General features: G+C 42.1%; 1 protein-coding gene across 6 annotated transcripts in view; it reads left to right on the top strand.

The window, feature by feature from the left end:
• STS (steroid sulfatase) overlaps window positions 1-18,447 on the top strand; it is a 183,628-nt gene that overhangs the window by 122,742 nt on the left and 42,439 nt on the right. For all 6 annotated transcript variants that reach the window (XM_070605434.1, XM_070605438.1, XM_070605436.1 and 3 more), the window contains exon 8: window positions 6,985-7,122. In XM_070605434.1, coding sequence (XP_070461535.1) covers window positions 6,985-7,122 — 138 coding nt within the window. The remainder of the gene's footprint in view (window positions 1-6,984; window positions 7,123-18,447) is intronic.

Raw genomic sequence — 18,447 nt, forward strand, 5'->3', positions numbered from 1 at the left:
TGTTCAATTGTCTGAAATTCTAGCAAAATCTCGTTATCAGTGTAGTTCTTGAAATCTGTAAAATGCCAACCCTCTCCTTTTATTATATGTCAACATTTATTAAACATTTAATCAGACATAACATTTCTTCTAAAAGTATGGTCCTCGAACAGGCATCATTTAGGAGCTTTTCAGAAATTCAACGTCTCAGACTGACTCCAGATTTATTGAATCAAAATCTTCATTTAAGCATGGTCTCCAGAGAATAAATAAATCCACTAAAATTTAAGGAACACTGGTATATAATATAAACACCCTAGGGAACTTATATTCTAAATACAAGGTCTTGATTATTAGTTTGGGTCAGCCAGAAGAATGAAAAAAAAAGCATGTCTTATTGCATAAAGTAGCCTAATCAGTTCTTTAATATCATATTTGCTTACTTTTCCGTAGCTGTTTGGAAAATGAGTAGGGATATCTTTCAAACATGTTTGGAGTGAAATGTTTGTGTTAACTTAGGAAAGGTGGAACTTGAATGAAATAATAAAAGGACGATCCTAAAATTAATGGACATGGTGAATCTGATTAAATAGAAAACAAACAAGATGTGGCATTGGGTACATTGGCGTATAATTCAGCCACGGCTGTCAGGGAAGGGTTTATCCTTTTGTTAAAGGCCTTCAAAGAGAATGGTTCCATGGCTCCTCCATCATCTGCTTGTGGCAGGCATGTGCACGCTACATAAATTGCTCACGACAAAGTTCGAGCCCCTTTTCTCTTGCTCAGTCATTAGTGGAGATGGGAGCCACTCTTCTCTCATCAGTCAGGATGTGGAAATACAATACAGATGTGGTAGAGTTCACCCTCTGGCTTCCAGTTCCTTAGTTCCTGAAACCATCTTGCAAGACTTTCATTTTCAGTGCCTCCTTAGACCTTGATGTCCAGGTGGCATCTGAATAATTGAGTTCCAGACTACATTTCATGCAACAGTTGCATTAGATCGAAGCATAGTAAGGAAAACATTACACCTTCTATTTAACTATTGCAGTATTTTGCTTGCTTCTCTCTAAAAATACCCTCAAATCAAAACACAAGTGAAAAGCCATAGCAAATAATGCCAACTTCCCCCCCATGTGCTCCCCAAAAGCCAGCACGTCATTTTTGTATCTCAACCAGCTTATGGAATGCAGATAAATAATCTGATCTTAGGACTTTCATTCTTGGTCATATACTTTTTTCTTGTATGTGTAAGCTTCTGAACTTGATTTTATACTATAGATAACTTATATGCTTCCAAATGTCCCATCTGTGGGATCCCACGAGCTCCACTCAATGGAAAAGATCAGGACTTAAGTTTTGGAAATCTTGACCATTTATTTTGGGAAGAGTACTGGATCAAGTTCACCTGCATTAAATGGACATTACTTCCCACTGGAGGCAATAAAGCTATTTGTATGCTGACAGATATGCCCTGATGTATGGGATGTTGGTAATGCTTCCAATCCTACATAAGCTAACAAAGAATTGCCTTTCTAGGGCGAATGGCAGCAGAATTTCTCTCTGCCACTCATGACTGATTCAGGAGCACTTAGACCATAGGTTACAGCTAGCTTCCTGGAACCACACTGAACATTTCACATGCACGAGGGAGAGTCATAGCCACCACAAGGTGCTGCAATTGGACCCTCTCTCTTATCTTAAAACTTTTGCCTCAGAGGGAATATTTGAATCCCACCCATTAACCTGTTGATCAAATCAAGGACTTACTAACATAGTTTTATGGGAACTTTTTAGGGTTTCCTCTCTTTTCTAGAGTTACATTAAGTAGGTGGAAATTCTTTCCTAATTATGCATGATGGGCAGCTGCTCAAGGACATATTTTTTCCTAATGAGCCCAATGCTTCCAAAAGGGTAAATAGTTACCTCACAGTATTTTGCTCCAATATTTTGTCTGAGTCGACCTACTTTGTAGAAGAAAAGAGAAAGCCAGGTCAGCAGAAATAAAAATCCTTCAATTAGGCGAGCCGATTTTTGAACTCCATTGTAAGAGCTAAGGTGCATTGAACACAGCGTGACAGTCCTGGGCTAAGTGTTTTGGACACAATTCTCCTTCATTCCTCATGGCAACCCTCTACTATTATACCTTATCATCCGCAACGCAGAGGCAAAGAACCCCAGTGAGCAAGCCAGGGACCCAGACCTCGAACCAGGTCTGCTTCTCTCAGGACCCAGATGGCAGAGCTTGAGCACTTAGTTCTATGTAACAGCCCCTCTCTCAGGCAAGGCCTAGAATTCTGCCTGTGCCTTGAAACCCTTCTCTCTCCTGCATAGCGTGTCCCAGTCCTGACTCTACATAGTGGCTTAACACTTTTTGTGGGAGGAATAAATGGAATGAACGAACTCTCTAGAATTTAGACTTCTTCTGCAACCCACATTCACACCTGAAGGAGGAAGGAGCCAGATTTTCGAATTTCGAAGTTTTCTCCTTTAGGATTATGGAAGTCTGGTCAGGAAGTCCTCATTTTTTGATAAGCTCGCTCTTGCTGTCTCCAGTTAAATAACAAAGTGCTCTTGAACTGGTTTATTTCCTGCATTTGTTTCATTCAAGGAATAGTGTGAGAAAGCTTTGGAAATAAAACATTTCATTTATAAGCTATCCTGCAGCCCACCATCGGTAATTCAAAACTATCCTCCTATATAAATTGGTATCATTATACCTTGAGAACCTTACTGAAAAATAATATTTGTGGACCTCTGACTTGCAATGTATTGCTCTGAAAGCAAGAATAACACAGCAGCATTTGTTTCCACAGGAGATTTCAGAATTTTTAGGAGAAAAATGTGTTAGACCTTTATAGGATCAATCTTATGAAAAATTAAATGGTTAATGGGCTTTGGGCTTTACAAATGAGCTTCTGCCATAAAACCTAAATAGAATGGGATCCAGAGTGTGTCTTTCAGGAAAGAAAGAGCTAAAAGGGAATCAGAAATCTGATTTTTCCACAGGTTAAGCCAAAATCTCCATCATTTCTACATGTACAGTAGCCTCAACTAGTGTCTTGTATTAATCCCAGCCCAGTCCTATATGGCGCTTTTGATGAAAATGATAATTAAAGTTATGCATCTAGGCAATGAATAATAAAAATTGATGGAGACAAAGTATCTTATCATGGTCATTTGAAATATTGGAATTTGGACAAAATAATCCAGGGAGGAGTGTTAAGGTGGGGAAGGCTGCAATATATATTTTAGTAGAAGGAATCTGTATAATCAACACAGCTGCAGGTTTATCTGGAGATGAGAATAGCTGGGAGGGGAAACTGTAAATAGGAGATGAAGCCGGCTTGAGCAGAGGAAACGAGTCATCAGAAGGCTTTAGGAGAAGCGCTGGCCTCATACTCTGTTGTGCCCCAGCCTTTAGCACGAACCTCATGTTCAGTCAATGCTTCATAAAAACGTATTAGATGCGTGGATGAGGAAGTCTAGGGTTAACATTGCATTTGAAAGGCATGTCTTAAAAATTAGTAGACTATTTTTTTTTTGGCAGTTTTAGGGTTACAGAAAAATTGAGTAGAAAGTACAGAGAATTTTCCTTATATTCCCTTTCTTCTGCACACCATTTCCCCTGTAATATTTTGTATTAATGTGGCACATTTGTTGCAATTGATGAGCCAACATGAATACATTATTATCAACTAACTTCCATAGTTTACATGAAGGTTCCCTATTTGAGTTGTCCATTCTATAGGTTTGGACAAACGTGTAATGACATGTATCCACCATTACAGTATCATACACAATACTTCCACGGCCCTAAAAATCTTCTGTGCTCTGCCTATTCATCCCTCCTTCCCTCTAAGCCTGTGGCAACTGATTCTTTTACTGTCTCCATAGTTTCGCCTTTTCCAGAATGTCATAGAGTTGGAATCATAGAATATGTAGCCTTTTCATATTGGCGCCTTGCACTTAGTAACATGCATTTAAGATTCCTCCATGTCTTCTCCTGGCTTGATAGCTCATTTCTTTTTAGTGCTTAATGATATTCCATTATCTGGATTTACCACAGATTATTTATCCATTCACCTACTGAGGGACTCTTGATTGCTTCCAAGGTTTGGGCAATTGTGAATAAAGCTGCTATAAACATCCACGTGCAGGGTGTTTGTAGAAAGTTATCACAGAAACCACATTTTTTTAAAAGGCACTTCTTCACAGGATTCTTATTTTCTTCATGCTAGGATACTTCTAAATATCTGAGAGGTGAATTTCTTTTGAAACAGAAGTGCATAGTTGCATGTGCTTTTGCAAAATACTAATGACAACACAAGGAAGTAAAACTCTCAGTCCTCTGCTATCTGCCTAGTGTGTATTATTTTACTTAGAAATTGTTATGTGAGCCAAAAGGGGCATTTTTCCTTCATAGTATAAGTGGGGGTTATATCACCTTAATGCTTCTTCCTATGTCAACTCATTAAACTTACTACGTTTTTCAAAGTGATAAGGCTTAAATGAATATCAGAGCCGAATAACCCCAAGCCCAAGTGCACAGGTGGTTTGCCTAGCTGTACCAATAACACCATAATAAATGTCTGTCTGATAATGATTTGTCATGGGAGACAAATCGCTAAAATCGCCCTCGTGCATCTTATTCCTTGGTTCTGAGTATGACATTTATGTATATGATGTGGCTTCTAGGAATGTTTATTATTTGAGTTAAAACATTGAGAAAGATTGAACGTACTCTAGCCTGTGGCATTTGCAATCAAATAGCAAAAATATGTCTTGTAACAAATGACTGGATCCTGCTTTTGCATCAGAAATCATCTCTGCCACCTCTGTGGAGAGTTGACTCTGCAGTCCTTCTCTCCCTTTTCTGGGCCAAGTCAGTGAGGGTGCAAACCTGGGGGGGAGGGCCTGTCTCCACTGGGGTGTGACCTACCTGCTGGATAGCATGTCCCCATATTCAGTTGTTATTTCTGCTGCGAATACTTGGCATCCTTGTAGAATTCCAACTGACCAAAAACTTGGTTCACATGTGGAGAGTAATGATGCCACAGCCACGCCAAGAGGACATGCAAAGGTTTATTGGTCACAAAATGAGGCTCTCTGGGGAGAGCAGGGTCTTTTCTAAGCTGGTGTGAAAGTAGCTTGAGAGATGGGAACGAGACTGATTCAGTTTTCATGGTGGGTAGGAGTTGGGGCTCAGATGAGGGTTCCCGCAGGCAGGCAGGAGCTTGCCTAGTTTGGATCTCCCATGGGCGCTGGAGGAGGGAGCACCCAGGCTTTCTTATCAGCCTCTGTGGCACAAGTGGAAGAGGAAGAGGTGAGGCTTAAAACTCTTAGCAATCAAACATAAAAACCTGGAGGCAGACCATGTAATACTCTAAAGTATGACAGCATGCATTAACTGAGTAAATTAAACTAGCAGCATTCGAGTCATCTAGATCTCTGTGGAAATTGTAAATGATATGCCTCTAGTTTGACCATCATTTTCTTCTGATTTGAGAGCCGGTGATAGTTTCCTAATCAGAGTCCATGTTTCAGCTGCTTCTCCAGTCTTCCACTGGCTTCTACCTTTTTTTCTCATGGAAAATTTTAAGCATAAACAGAAGTAGACAGAAAAGTACAGTAAACTCCCATGTGGCCTTGATCCACATTTAACAGTTATGAACTCATGCCTAATCTTGTTTAATCTCTACCCCATACTCACTCCCCATCTTCCTCTACTAATTTGAAGAAGACAGGAGCCATCATATTGTTTCATCCATGGGTATTTCAGTATGTATCTCTAATTTTTTTTTTTTTTAAAGATTTTATTATTTCCTTTTTCTCCCCAAAGCCCCCCGGTACATAGTTGTATATTCTTCGTTGTGGGTTCTTCTAGTTGTGGCATGTGGGACGCTGCCTCAGCGTGGTCTGATGAGCAGTGCCATGTCCGCGCCCAGGATTCGAACCAACGAAACACTGGGCCGCCTGCAGCAGAGCGCGCGAACTTAACCACTCGGCCACGGGGCCAGCCCCTGTATCTCTAATTTTTTTTCCCTTAATGTCTTTTTTACTCCTCTGTGATTCTCACTGATTCCATCCACTTAACTACACACACGGTTTGAGAGTCTGGGTTTTAGAATCAAGTTTAACTCTTACTTTCTTGCTCTCCCACTTCCTAACTGTGTGGCCTTGAGCAGGTTACTGATCTTTTCAGAGCATTGTTGCTCTCATCTGTAAAATGGAGCCAGTGCTATTTACCCATAGGTGTTAGTGTGGTGTAAACAAGAGAACATGTAATAAAGTCCTTTGCACATAGAGAGTGCTCAACAGATAGTAGCAATTATTGTTGTTGTTGATACTGTTATTGTTTTGAAGTGTCGTTATTTGGGGATAATAATCAATGCTAGGTTTTGGGAAAGGAGGTGAGGACAAGAAAATGGAAAATATGAGGAATATTGATACCATGATAGACGGTTTTAGACTTGATTATCTACTGTAAGTAAAAGTTAAAAGAGAATGTTCATCATAAAATATTTGTAGACATATTTGTTCATGGAAGAGGAGCATTGATGGTTTCATTTTTTCCATTCAATAGGGCAAAATAGTAGACTTTATAACCTCAAGACTATGGGCAGCTGGTGATTGCAACAATTTGGCTTCTCTCGTGACACCTTCCTCCAAGTCGCTCATAATCTATGAGCCTGATTGTTCTAGGATAGTTTATCAGGCCTCTCTACAAAATCAGTCCATGATGCGTAGAGTTTCAAGTGATGCTTGTAAGGTGACACTTAATTCATTGACTGAATCTTCTTGTTGTCTTTGCCAAGAACCCTGCCACGGTTAGTCCCCCTCATCACGTTGCATCTCCTGTTGGGATCAGCGTTGGAGAGCTCCAGTGTATAAGAGCATCTCCTTCCCACCTTGAGAAATTAACAGACAAGGCGATGAAGGCAAATAATCTCCCTTTCTTTCGTAAAGATTGAACTGTTTTAAAATTGAGTATTTTCTCTCTTTCAGGGCAGATCTTGAATGTTCTAGATGAGTTGAGACTGGCTAATAACACCCTCATCTACTTCTCATCAGACCAAGGAGCACATGTAGAAGAAGTGACCACAAGAGGAGAAGTCCATGGAGGAAGTAACGGAATCTACAAAGGTGAGAAATGCTGATGTTGATCAGCTCTGGCCTTTCGGCTCACCCAGGTCACCTTCTTCTTGATCTTAGAGCTTTGGCATTGTTCTTCTGCCGCTTTGCAATATCCAGATCCAGAGCTTCATTTTGTCACAGGCACTAAGCAGTCAGATGGCCAAAGGGGCCATTTCTGATAGGGTCCCCACAGAAATTAAAAGCACACATTCTATGTCAAGACAATAGAATGAGGATGTTTTCACCCAACTGTAAATACAGTCCCATGTTGTGTAGCTGATTAAAACAAGAACCCCTCTCTCCACTATGTGTTAGTCTCCTATTGCTGTTGTAACAAATTAACACAAACTTCCTGGCTTAAAGCAACACCAATTTGTGAACTTACAGTTCTGGAGGTCAGAAGTCTGAAATGGGTCTAGTGGTCTAAAATCAAGGTGACAGCTGGACTGTGTTCCTTCTGGAGGTTCTAGGGGAGAATCTGTTTCCTTGCCTTTTCCAGCTTCTAGAAGCCACTTGCATTCCTTGGCTCATGACCTCTTCTTCCATCTTTAAAGCCATCAATGCAGTATCTTCAAACCTCCCTCTCTCTCTGATCTCTGCTTCCATAATCCCATCTCCTTCACTTACTCTGACTCTCTTGCCTCCGATTTTAAGGACCCTTGTGATTATATTGGACTCACCCAGATAATCCATGGTAATTTTCCCATTTCAAGACCCTTACCTTAATCACATCTACAAAGTCCCTTTTGCCGTGGAAGATAACAGTTTCTGGAGGATGAGGATGTGGACATCTTTCGGAGGCCATTATTCTTCCTACCTCAACCTACAATAGCATTTTGAGTTGATACTTCATTCTTGATGCAGCATCGGCTAAGCCACCGCCATGATGGATCAGGCATCGTGCTAGTCATTGGGGATCTTGGATAAGACCCAGCTACTGACCCAAAGTTGCTTATACAGTGTACACTCTGCAAGTGCAGGGCACACATATCTAATCATAATAAAATGTGGCCTATTTCACAAAGACTTAAATGAGATGCCTAAAATGGCATATCCATGCTGAGGGTTAAGACATCTACCAGAATCTGCAGTAGATGTGGGTTGAAAGTACAACAGGGGAGGGTGAGTAGAAGTGCCCATGCAAAGACATGAAACATAGTGTCCCAGACAGTGGGTCACCTGAATAAGGCAAGAAGATGCACAAGACATAGAAAAGCACATAACCATCAAATTTTGCTAGCGTAAAGCAATAAAGTGCTTTCTCACTCTTTCATTATTCTCTCTTATGGATGTTTCAAAGATTCTGAGGGACTCTGGAAATCAGTTTACCTCCAAAGATATGAAAGGATAATATATGGAATGCTTTCATCTATTAATTGGTTCAGCAATATTGATTGAGCTGTGTATCTGGCACTGGGTCAGAAGCAAAAATAAATAGAAACTCTGGTTCCTGCCCTAAAGGAACACATGGTCACCTGATGGTTGGTTGGATGGGTGGGTGGGTGGTGGTGGCAAGCCTAGGGAGCCCCAAGCAATTTAATAGGGCATCAACATTTGTTTGCACAAGATGTTAGTGGCGCACACAGCAAGGAGGGCCTCACTCAGCCGAGGCAACCCAAGAAATGTTTCCAAAGGAGGCAGGGCTGGGAAGGAGTAGCCACAGGGTGTGCTTGCTCTCTTGCTCTCCTTCTAGCTCTTTCCACCCTCCCAACCACTACCCTGTTTTTTTTTTTAAAGAGTTTTTTTTTTTCAATTTTTCCTTTTTCTCTCCAAAGCCCACCAGTACATAGTTGTGTAGTTTTAGTTGTTGGTCCTTCTAGTTGTGGCATGTGGGACGCTGCCTCAGCATGGCTTGATGAGCAGTGCCATGTCTGTGCCCAGGATCCAAACCGGCACAACCCTGGGCCACCAAAGCGGAGCATGCAGACTTAACCACTTGGCCACAGGGCCGGCCCCCCAACCACTACCCTCTTTATCAGTGCTGGGAATGAAGAGAACCAGCAAATGGCTTGTTCTGCAGACTGCAAGGAGTTGAGTAATGCTGGATCACAGTGTGCCTGAGGCAAAGATATGGAGAAAGGGTAGTCTGTGATCCATCCCTATCGCAGCACATAACCTATGAAATCTTATACTTCAAAAAGGTTATGTGGGGTCCTATTAAATTCTGAGCATCTCGGAGCAGGGACCATTTCTTAAACCTGTGGTTACCTGGACTCTAGGACGAAAGGATTCCTCTTCACTGCTGGTCTGGACAGCCTTCATAGGATGTTCATACCTCTTCCTGCCTTTGCATCCCATCATTATCTCGCCAGCACGGGACACAGGACAGAGATTTAATGTGGATTAAATGAATGAACTGGTATGTTTAATCTGAACAGGATTAACCCTACTAGGCTGCCACTCTTTCAGCCAACCCTCCTCTATTGACAGTCTTATTTTAGAGTAGCAAGAAGTGAAAACTTGTCTTCCTATTTATTAAGACGAGTTATTTCCATTGTATTTCCATGAGGTTATGGCCTGTGTGGAGACGGTTGTTTTTATTTGAGTTTATAGATGATGGCGTCTCTAAAGATGGAGTTACAGACCGCGGTTCATGCGCTGGTTCACCCATTCATTCCTTCTCCCGCTGAAGGCCTGTTGGGATCCAAAACAGCTTAGCAGCTACCCCTGAAAACTGTACATAAATCACAGTAATAGAAGTGGCCAGAAAGTAACACGTTATTTAAGAAAGTTACATATACAAAGCTAGGGAGCCCCACTTCTGGGAGAGATGACCAGAATACCTCCGGCTCTGAATCTGAGGAAGGCTGATGAGCAAGAGGAGATGGCACTGGCATTTGGCTTTGACAGCCGACTCTTGGGAGACATGAGCCATATGGGTCTGAAAGAGAGTGTCCAGGGTCCTGAATGATGGTTGGGAACCCAGGGTTACCATATAATCCCAGAGGCATGGCAATAGCTGCTCTATGATTTTTTTTTAGAAACGTATTGGATGTGTTAGAAATGTTTTGTTTGAGTGCTGGAAATACCATCAATGTATGACACTGTATTAATCTCTCTGCCACTACTCTATTGTGAAGCATTATCCCTTTGTCACATTTAGTTGAAATCAAGTTCACAGTGAAACATTGTTAAAATACAAGACATAGTTTCCTTCTGGCTATGGGAAATGACCAGACTTCTAAACATCAAGACATCTTGTTTTCTAAACCTGTGAACCCAAACACACTCCTATGGTTTATGCAAACACAGAGAGAATCAGGCCATTTAAACTCCCTGATCAAAAGAGCATTTTTTTCTGAACAATAATGATGTCTGCTCCCAACTAAAACCCTTCCAAATGATCACTACTGTTTGAGTTCAGTGACTCCGCTGTATTTCCCAATCATGTCTGTTTCACGAGTGAAATCTATGGGCTCACTTTGATGCGGGCTCAGTGAGTCGAGAGTTGAAAGAAAGATTTCTTGGACTCTCAAGGTCTGGCAGTAGTGCTCTTTTATTTAGAGAATAGCATGGGGACAGGACCCATGGGCAGTAAGAGCTGCAGGCATGGGGACAGGACCTATGGGCAGTAAGAGATGCAGGCATGGGGACAGGACCTTGCAGTAAGAGCTGCAAGGTGTTGAGGGTTAGAGCTAAATTTACAAGGCATAGGTATGTGAGTTATTTCTTTATAAGACAAAGGAAAGATCATGAAAAAATCGTTAAAATAGTATCAGTGCAGGTGGGGTGTGGTTATTGGGTGGTCCTATAACTTTAGATAAGAATCAGATCGGATTAAGTCAGGACATCCTATGCTTCCCAGAGGATGATATAGATCAGTATATAGGGCAGGGCGCCTTGGGCTTCTCTCCCCGGAGCAGCCTTGATCCTCATCAACTTGATAGAATGGCTGCGATTAAGTCATCCTTCCACAGAATTCAGCAGGTTATCCCTTTTAATCCTAGGAACATTAGACTCCTGCTGTAGTTTACATTTCATAAATAATGATTTAATATTATAGGGGTAAGGGAATGGTGACACCTCGAATTGTTTCTCTCACTTTTTTGTAAGGGAATGTGTTTGCAGAGTTATTACTCTGTTTGGGTTTAGATAGGGGTAAGTTTTATCTTTGTGAAAAGGCTCTAGCATAAAAGGAAGTTGGGAGATGGCGGTAGGGTCCAATGTGCACTTTCACTCTAGCTCTAGTCGAATTGTAGCTGTCTTGGCAATGTCTTTCATATAATAGCTCCTGAAATATTTACTTCTGAGAACCTTCTAAAATAAATGTCCTTCTACTGTCCACATGTTCTGAATGATTGTGTCAATCTAATAAAACTAGTTTGCCAGTTAATTGTCCATATTCCCATTTAAGAACTAAGGACTCCTCCTCTCCTTTAGAGCTTCTGGTTAATTTGACAATGTTCCCATGCTGCATTGTTAGGATTTTCATTGAGAACAAAATAAATAAATAAGCAACAACAAAAATCCCATCCCCTTAAATGCAAATCAAAACTACACTAAGATATCACCTTACACCCGTTAGAATGACAAAAATATCTAAAACTAATAGTAACAAATGTTGGAGAGGTTGTGGAGAAAAAGGAACCCTCATACACTGCTGGTGGGAATGCAAACTGGTGCAGCCACTGATGCGGGGTCAGTGAGCCGAGGAGTCGAAAGAAAGATTTCTTAGACTCTTAAGATCTGGCAGTAGCGCTCTTTTATTTAGAGAATAGTGTAGCATGGGGACAGGACCCATGGGCAGTCAGAGCTTCTGCTGCCGCTGCTTCTGCTGCCCCCCGCTGGCATGGGGACAGGGCCCATGGGCAGGCAGATCTGGTGTGTGGGGACAGGACCCATGGGCAGTCAGAGCTCCTGCTGCTGCCCCGAGTTGAGGGTTAGGGCTAAATTTAAGGCATAGGTATATGATTCATCTCTTTACAAGACAAAGGAAAGAACATGAAAAAAAGTTAAAATGGTATCAGTGCAGGTGGGGTCTGGTCATTGGGTGATCCCATGACTTTTAGACAAGAATCAAATCGGATTAAGTAAAGGTTAGAAAGGTTAGACGCCACCACCCTAAACCAGTTACATGAGATTGCCAGACAGCAACCAACTGAAGTTCTTGCCTTCCCCATTAAGAATTTCTAGGGATAAGGTCATCTCTCCTCTTCTTCCTGGTACAGAGAGGGAGGCACCTTTTACAGATAGATTTACCTTACAAATGTAAATGTGTCCCAACAAGGGCAAGTTCCATTCCCCAGAGCCTCCTTCCCTGTCCCAGTTTATCGAAAGCAATCAGCCCAAAACAATCCTGATGCCAAAGAGACATATCCTGGGGTGGCCAATTTCAGGTCCCTACAAGGTCATCCCCCCTTCCTTCACAAACGCAAATGTCTCAAAAGGGCAAGCAAAATTCCAGTCCTCGGAGCCTACTTCTCATCTACAGTTTTAAAAGTAACCAGCCTAAAAATCCTCATCATAAACCGTTTTAAAATTAAACAGCCTAAAAATCCTCATCAGCCACTATGGAAAACAGTATGGAGATTCCTCAAAAAATTAAAAATAGAACTACCATACAATCCAGCCATCCCACTACTGGGTATTTATCCAAAGAGCTTGAAGTCAGCAATCCCAAAAGTCCTATGCACCCCAGTGTTTATTGCAGCATTATTTACAATAGCCAAGACATGGAAGCAACCTAAGTGCCCAGCAACAGACGAATGGATAAAGAAGATGTGGTATATATATACAATGGAATACTACTCAGCTGTAAAACAGAACAAAATCATTCCATTTGCAATAACATGGATGGACCTTGAGGGAATTACGTTAAGTGAAATAAGCCAGCGAGAGAAAGATAATCTGTGTATGACTCCACTCATATGAGGAATTTAAAATTATGGACTAAGAACAGTTTAGTGGATACCAGGGGAAAGGTGGGCTGGGGGGTGGGCACAAAGGGTGAAGGGGTGCACCTACAACATGACTGACAAACATTAATGTACAATTGAAATTTCACAAGATTGTAACCTATCATTAACTCAATTAAAAAAAAGATCCCATCCCCTTTACATCAGCCTGTGACCACTTATAGCTGTTAAATGTAAAAATTCCATCAGGACTGTCGAAATATTGAAAATGTCCACATTGCTACTTTGGGACTCTGGAATAGGACCCCCTGCTTTAACCTAACAGGATTTATGATTTCCTTGCAATCCTCAGCTATCTCTAGGAAACAGGTTATGGCTCTCAGTTTGTGTAACTGCACCCTGGGCTGCTGTTGGGTCCCTTCAGATCAAGTGGGTGGGTGAGTCTTGAGAAGGCTCTTCATTCCGCACCCTGATCTGTGTCAGGGCTGTTGAATAGGTGCTCAGGACAGTAGTCCTACAAATTGCAGTTTTCTTTTTTTTTTTATTTTCTTAAAAATTGGCACCTGGGCTAACAACTGTTGCCAATCTTTTTTTTTTTTTTCTGCTTTATCTCCCCAAACCCCCCCTGTACACAGTTGTATATCTTAGTTGCAGGTCCTTCTATTTGTAGGATGCGGGCCGCTGCCTCAACGTGGCCTGACCAGCAGTGCCATGTCCACGCCCAGGATCCAAACCCTGGGTCGCGGCAGCGGAGCGCGCGAATTTAACCACTCGGCCACGGAGCCTGCCCCTGCAGTTTTCTTATCAAAAGAGCAAGTGGCCCCACCCAGCTTCACTTGATGTCTATGTCAGGGTTTTAAGCCCTAGGGCTCTCCTTGCAGAGATTGGTGCAATGGAACTCATGGAAGTTCCTTCTCAACTTTATTGCTGGCTCCTCTGACCTACCTCTCAAAGTTGGAGACCTCCAAGGCTCTCTCCTGGGCCCCTCCCTTCTTTATCTACATTCTCACCCTCTGTGATCTCATCCAAACCCTTGACCTCAAATAGCATTTGAGTGCTGGTAGCCCCTATACCCAGCCCTGACCCTTCCTCGGAACCCCGAACTCCTCTGTCCCACTGCCCACATGACATGGGATATGGATGCTCAGTGGGTACATCCTATTTGAAAGATCCGTTCTAGAGATCTTATTTCCTAAGCCCACGTGCACCCGGTCTCGCTGATCTCAGCTGATCTCATTAAACTGCACCGCTCTTCACTCAGTGACTCAACCTCCATAGCTGGAGTTCTTTGATCCCGCAAAGCCTCTGTCTTTGACCCCCCCCCCCCCAAAACTCATATTCCAACAGGATGTCCCATAAGCTTTATCTTCTAAGTATACCTGACACTGACCCACTTTTTCATGTCCATCAATTACGGCCTCCTCCTGGCCACCATCACCTCAAACTCATCTCCCTAGTTGATGTCTAGGTGCTTTCCTCACTTCTTCTTTGTTGTCTGCAATTCATTCGCCACCCAGACACCTGGATGAGCTTTAATAATCATGCATTCAATGTATTGTATGAGTTTCCTAGGGCTGCTAACAAAGTAACACAAACAGGTGGCTTACAAGCAACAGAAAGTTATTCTCTCTCTCAGTTCTGGAGACCCGAAGTCTGAAATCAAAGATCAGCAGGACCATGCTCCCCGCAAAGGCTCTAGAGGAGGACCCTTCCTTACCTCCCCTAACTTCTGCTGGTTTCCAGCAATCCTTGGCATTCCTTGGCTTGTAGATGCATCACTCCAATCTCTGCCTCCATCTTCACATGGCTTTTCTTCCTTTCTTAAAACACTCTAGTATATTCCCATCCACTGAGAATAAATGTGAACTCTGCATCCTGGCTGTGCACGGTCCTACCACGACCCAGTACTGCTTCATTTTCCTTCTCCCTTTCTGGCTTTTTCTTGGGTCCCCCAACACCTTAATCTTGTTGCCACCTTGGGGCCTTTCCATAGATAGCTCCTTCTGTTGGAAAGCTCATCCCCTGATCTTTGCATGGATTTGATCCTTCAGTCACATGTTGCCTCTCTGAGGTCTCCCTGGGCTACCAAATCAAAAGTTCTTGTCCCCGCTCCCCCACCACAGGGATTCATCATACCACCTTATTTTAACTCCTTGCACATCTGATATTTTATCTGTTTATTAATTTATTTGCTCATAGTGTGTCTGCCCTATTACAATGTAAGTCCCGTGGGAGCAGGGATCTGGGCTTCCTTACTCACCATTCTATCTCTGTGCCCCGAATAACCACATAGTAGGTGTTCAGTAAATACTTGCTGAACAAATAGTCAACACTCCCTAGATTTCTCTCCCTTCTGCTCCTGGTACTCAACCTGAGGATTTTTGCCCTTTTCCCTAACATACCCTCCCTTAGCTGGGACCAGAATAACTTCCCTAAGATTTCCTTATAGTAGAGTTTAGAGTTTTTTGCCTCTTAGTCATCACTGGAAATTTCCTGTAGTCTTGGAAGAGAATGGTTAAACTCTGAGTTCTGACTTCATTTCCATTTCTCTCCCAAGTCAAGGTCACCCTGAAGGAGGTTCTCCTCCCCACCTCCCTTTTACTCTGCCTAAAGGCAAGTAATAAATGTCAATGGAATGGATAAATTAATTCTATAGATGGCGTCTGCAGAAGCACAGGGGGGTGGAAATCATATTTTCCTGAGTGTTCAAGAATGTAGACTTTCTCCACGTGCAGAGAAATGCTTTCAAAATTCACTGATGCCTGCGTCCAAGGCACCGCAGCTTCTGGCATTTCTCCTTTACCTTAAGTGCAAGTTCCAAAAGCAACTCATTGGCTTGAGTCCATATCGCTCTGAGTTGCTTCTTACAGTCACTGAATTTGGCATCTCTTTCCCTCATGCAATAGCACAGCTTTCAGAGAGCGATTGATACTTTTGTTAGAAAAAAAATAACAGCAAGAAGCTCTGGTAGTTTATTAGAAGGTGGTTATGTTCAGGTTCTATCTTCAGATTTTGGCAAACATTTTCGTCAGCTTCCCAAGAGTGGGCAAAACTGCCCCATCTTGCTAGTATCGCTATTACGTGTGCCAGGAGGCATCCCACAGCTTTTTTACCTTTGAAAGAAGCTCACACGTTATCTTCATTTATCAGGTCACTCATTCAGTTAAATCTAACTGACATGCATTCATGTATTGACTGTACACAGTGGGCCAGGCATGGGGCTAAGCTTCTAGGGCATGAAGGCAAAGAATACAGGGTCTCTGACCTCTTGTAGCTTACATTCTGTTTGTTGAGATGAATATCTAAAGAGATCATCTCAGAATAATGAACCGGTGAGGGAGCTGTTCCTGGTAAGTAAGAGTTAGAGGTAGTTCACCCAACCTGGGAATGCAGAGAACCTCCTGGCAGGAGCCGACCTTTTGCAGGCTGACGTTTTGAAGTATTGGCTAGGAGAGGAAAGGTGGGAAGTTTGTTCTCAGCGGGAGCAAGATGCTCATGGTGGGCAAAAAAGCAGCTCAGTATTGCTAGAGATGAAAATGTAAACAAGAGGTGATGCAGCTGATGAGGTACCCTACATCAAGGTCAATATGTCCAATAGGAAGAAGTATATGTAATCATTGCCATTTGGGGAGTATTTAAAACTACAGGTGAGGAACATCGCCCAACGCCAGTATATGGAAAGGGTAGAGGAGTGGGAATATGGATAAATTAAGGAATAACTACATATCAGTTCCCTCCTCTTTAGAATTGGACTAATAGGATTGTTATTATAGGAATGTCATAGAGGATTGTTGTGATGATTAAGTCAACACGTAAAGTGTTTATAAGTGCACCTAGTAAGGGCAAGGTGTGCCTATCATCCACTAGAGTGTAAGATCTATGATAGCAGATGTGTTATTATACTCACATCTGTATCCCCAGAACCTAGCATCGTGCTTGACATTTTAAGAAATAATTTCTGACTGAATACATAAATGAAAAAATACTTGAGCTTGGGTTTGAAGGACAAATAGTTTCACTAGATGAAGAAGGCAATGGAAGAGCATGGTTGCATTGGTAACCCTTTGGTATTGGCAATTGACTGGATATTGGGTTTTGGGGAAAGGAAGACATCAAAGATGTCTCTCATGGTTTTGGCTTGTGTGATTGGGTAGATAGAGGTTCCCTTTAGGAATTAGGACTCACGGGAAGAGACCTCTGTTTGGTTGGCGTGTGGGGAGGTATGGGACCACTTGATATGAGAAGAGAAGAGGGTCAAGGGCCAAGCCTTGAGGAACTCTCACATAAAAGGTGAGATGGATGATGATGATTAACAAAAAAGATAGTGAGAGTGATTGGGGAGATGAGAAGAAAATAGAAGATTCAGGGAAAAGCATGATCAGTAGAAATGAATGCTGCTAACAAGTCAAGATGAGGACTAAAAGAGTTCATAGTATTTATTACACATGTGATGCTAATGAGTACATTTTCAGTGGAGAGGTAGGGGCGGGGGCCAGATGGATGGAAGGGTGGTGGAAGGTGAGAAATTTCTCAAATACAAGGAGAATGTTTGTAGTGGGAAAGATTGAAGTATATTTAATTCTCTTGAGTAAACTTTTATAGAGAGATAATTAGGATACAAGGGATAATTGAGAATGGCAAATTGCTGAGAAGATCTACATTTATAAAGAACTCGGATATTTTCATTGAAGGCTGGTATCTTACTGGAGAGGTGTGAATACTTGTCACAGGTTCTATGGAATTCAATGCTTTGGCAAGAATATGATGGACATGATGTATTACATGATCTGAGCTGGCAGTCAGGACCAGATAGATAGGATAAAATTAGCTAACACCCCAAAAACTGCCATTTGGAATGAATGGGCAAATGGAACTGCTGAATGATCACAGTCTTAGTGCCTTGACAGAATGATTTGATTGCATTGGTTTCATTTGACAAAACATATGACCACAATACCACAAAGTTAAATACTGCAGAGTTTGGGCCCATTGTTGAGAAAGCCATATAAGAAGGCAGGGGGTTGTGGTTGGATAATGGGATGTCTGGATTAATCACTTTTGAGATGGAGCACATTGAGTTGACATGGTCTAGCATGGTCTGTGGGAGAAGGAGGCTAAGGATGTGCATGTTGGAAAAGTGGCAGGGAAGTGGGAAGGATGTGGCCATGGTGGACAAATTGAGGTCTGGCAGGGCAGAGAGATGAGGTATGTCATGCTCATGAACTTCTTTTCCTGGATGAAATGGAAGATGAGGCTCTGTTTTGAGAGTAAGAGGACAAGCCGTTTGGTAAAAGTCTGGAGGAGAGAACTTTTGGAATGGAACCCACTAGGGAAATGAAAAATCCTAGCAAAGTTGAGGGACAAAAGTGGTTGGAAATATGAATTTATAATCACACTCGTGTAGAATTGTCTTTTTTCCCCAGCAATACTTTTCATTGATTAATCAATTATTTCATTCATTTAATAAGTATATTGGACA

This window comes from Equus przewalskii, chromosome X, assembly GCF_037783145.1.
Source record: "Equus przewalskii isolate Varuska chromosome X, EquPr2, whole genome shotgun sequence".
NCBI lineage: Eukaryota > Metazoa > Chordata > Mammalia > Perissodactyla > Equidae > Equus > Equus przewalskii.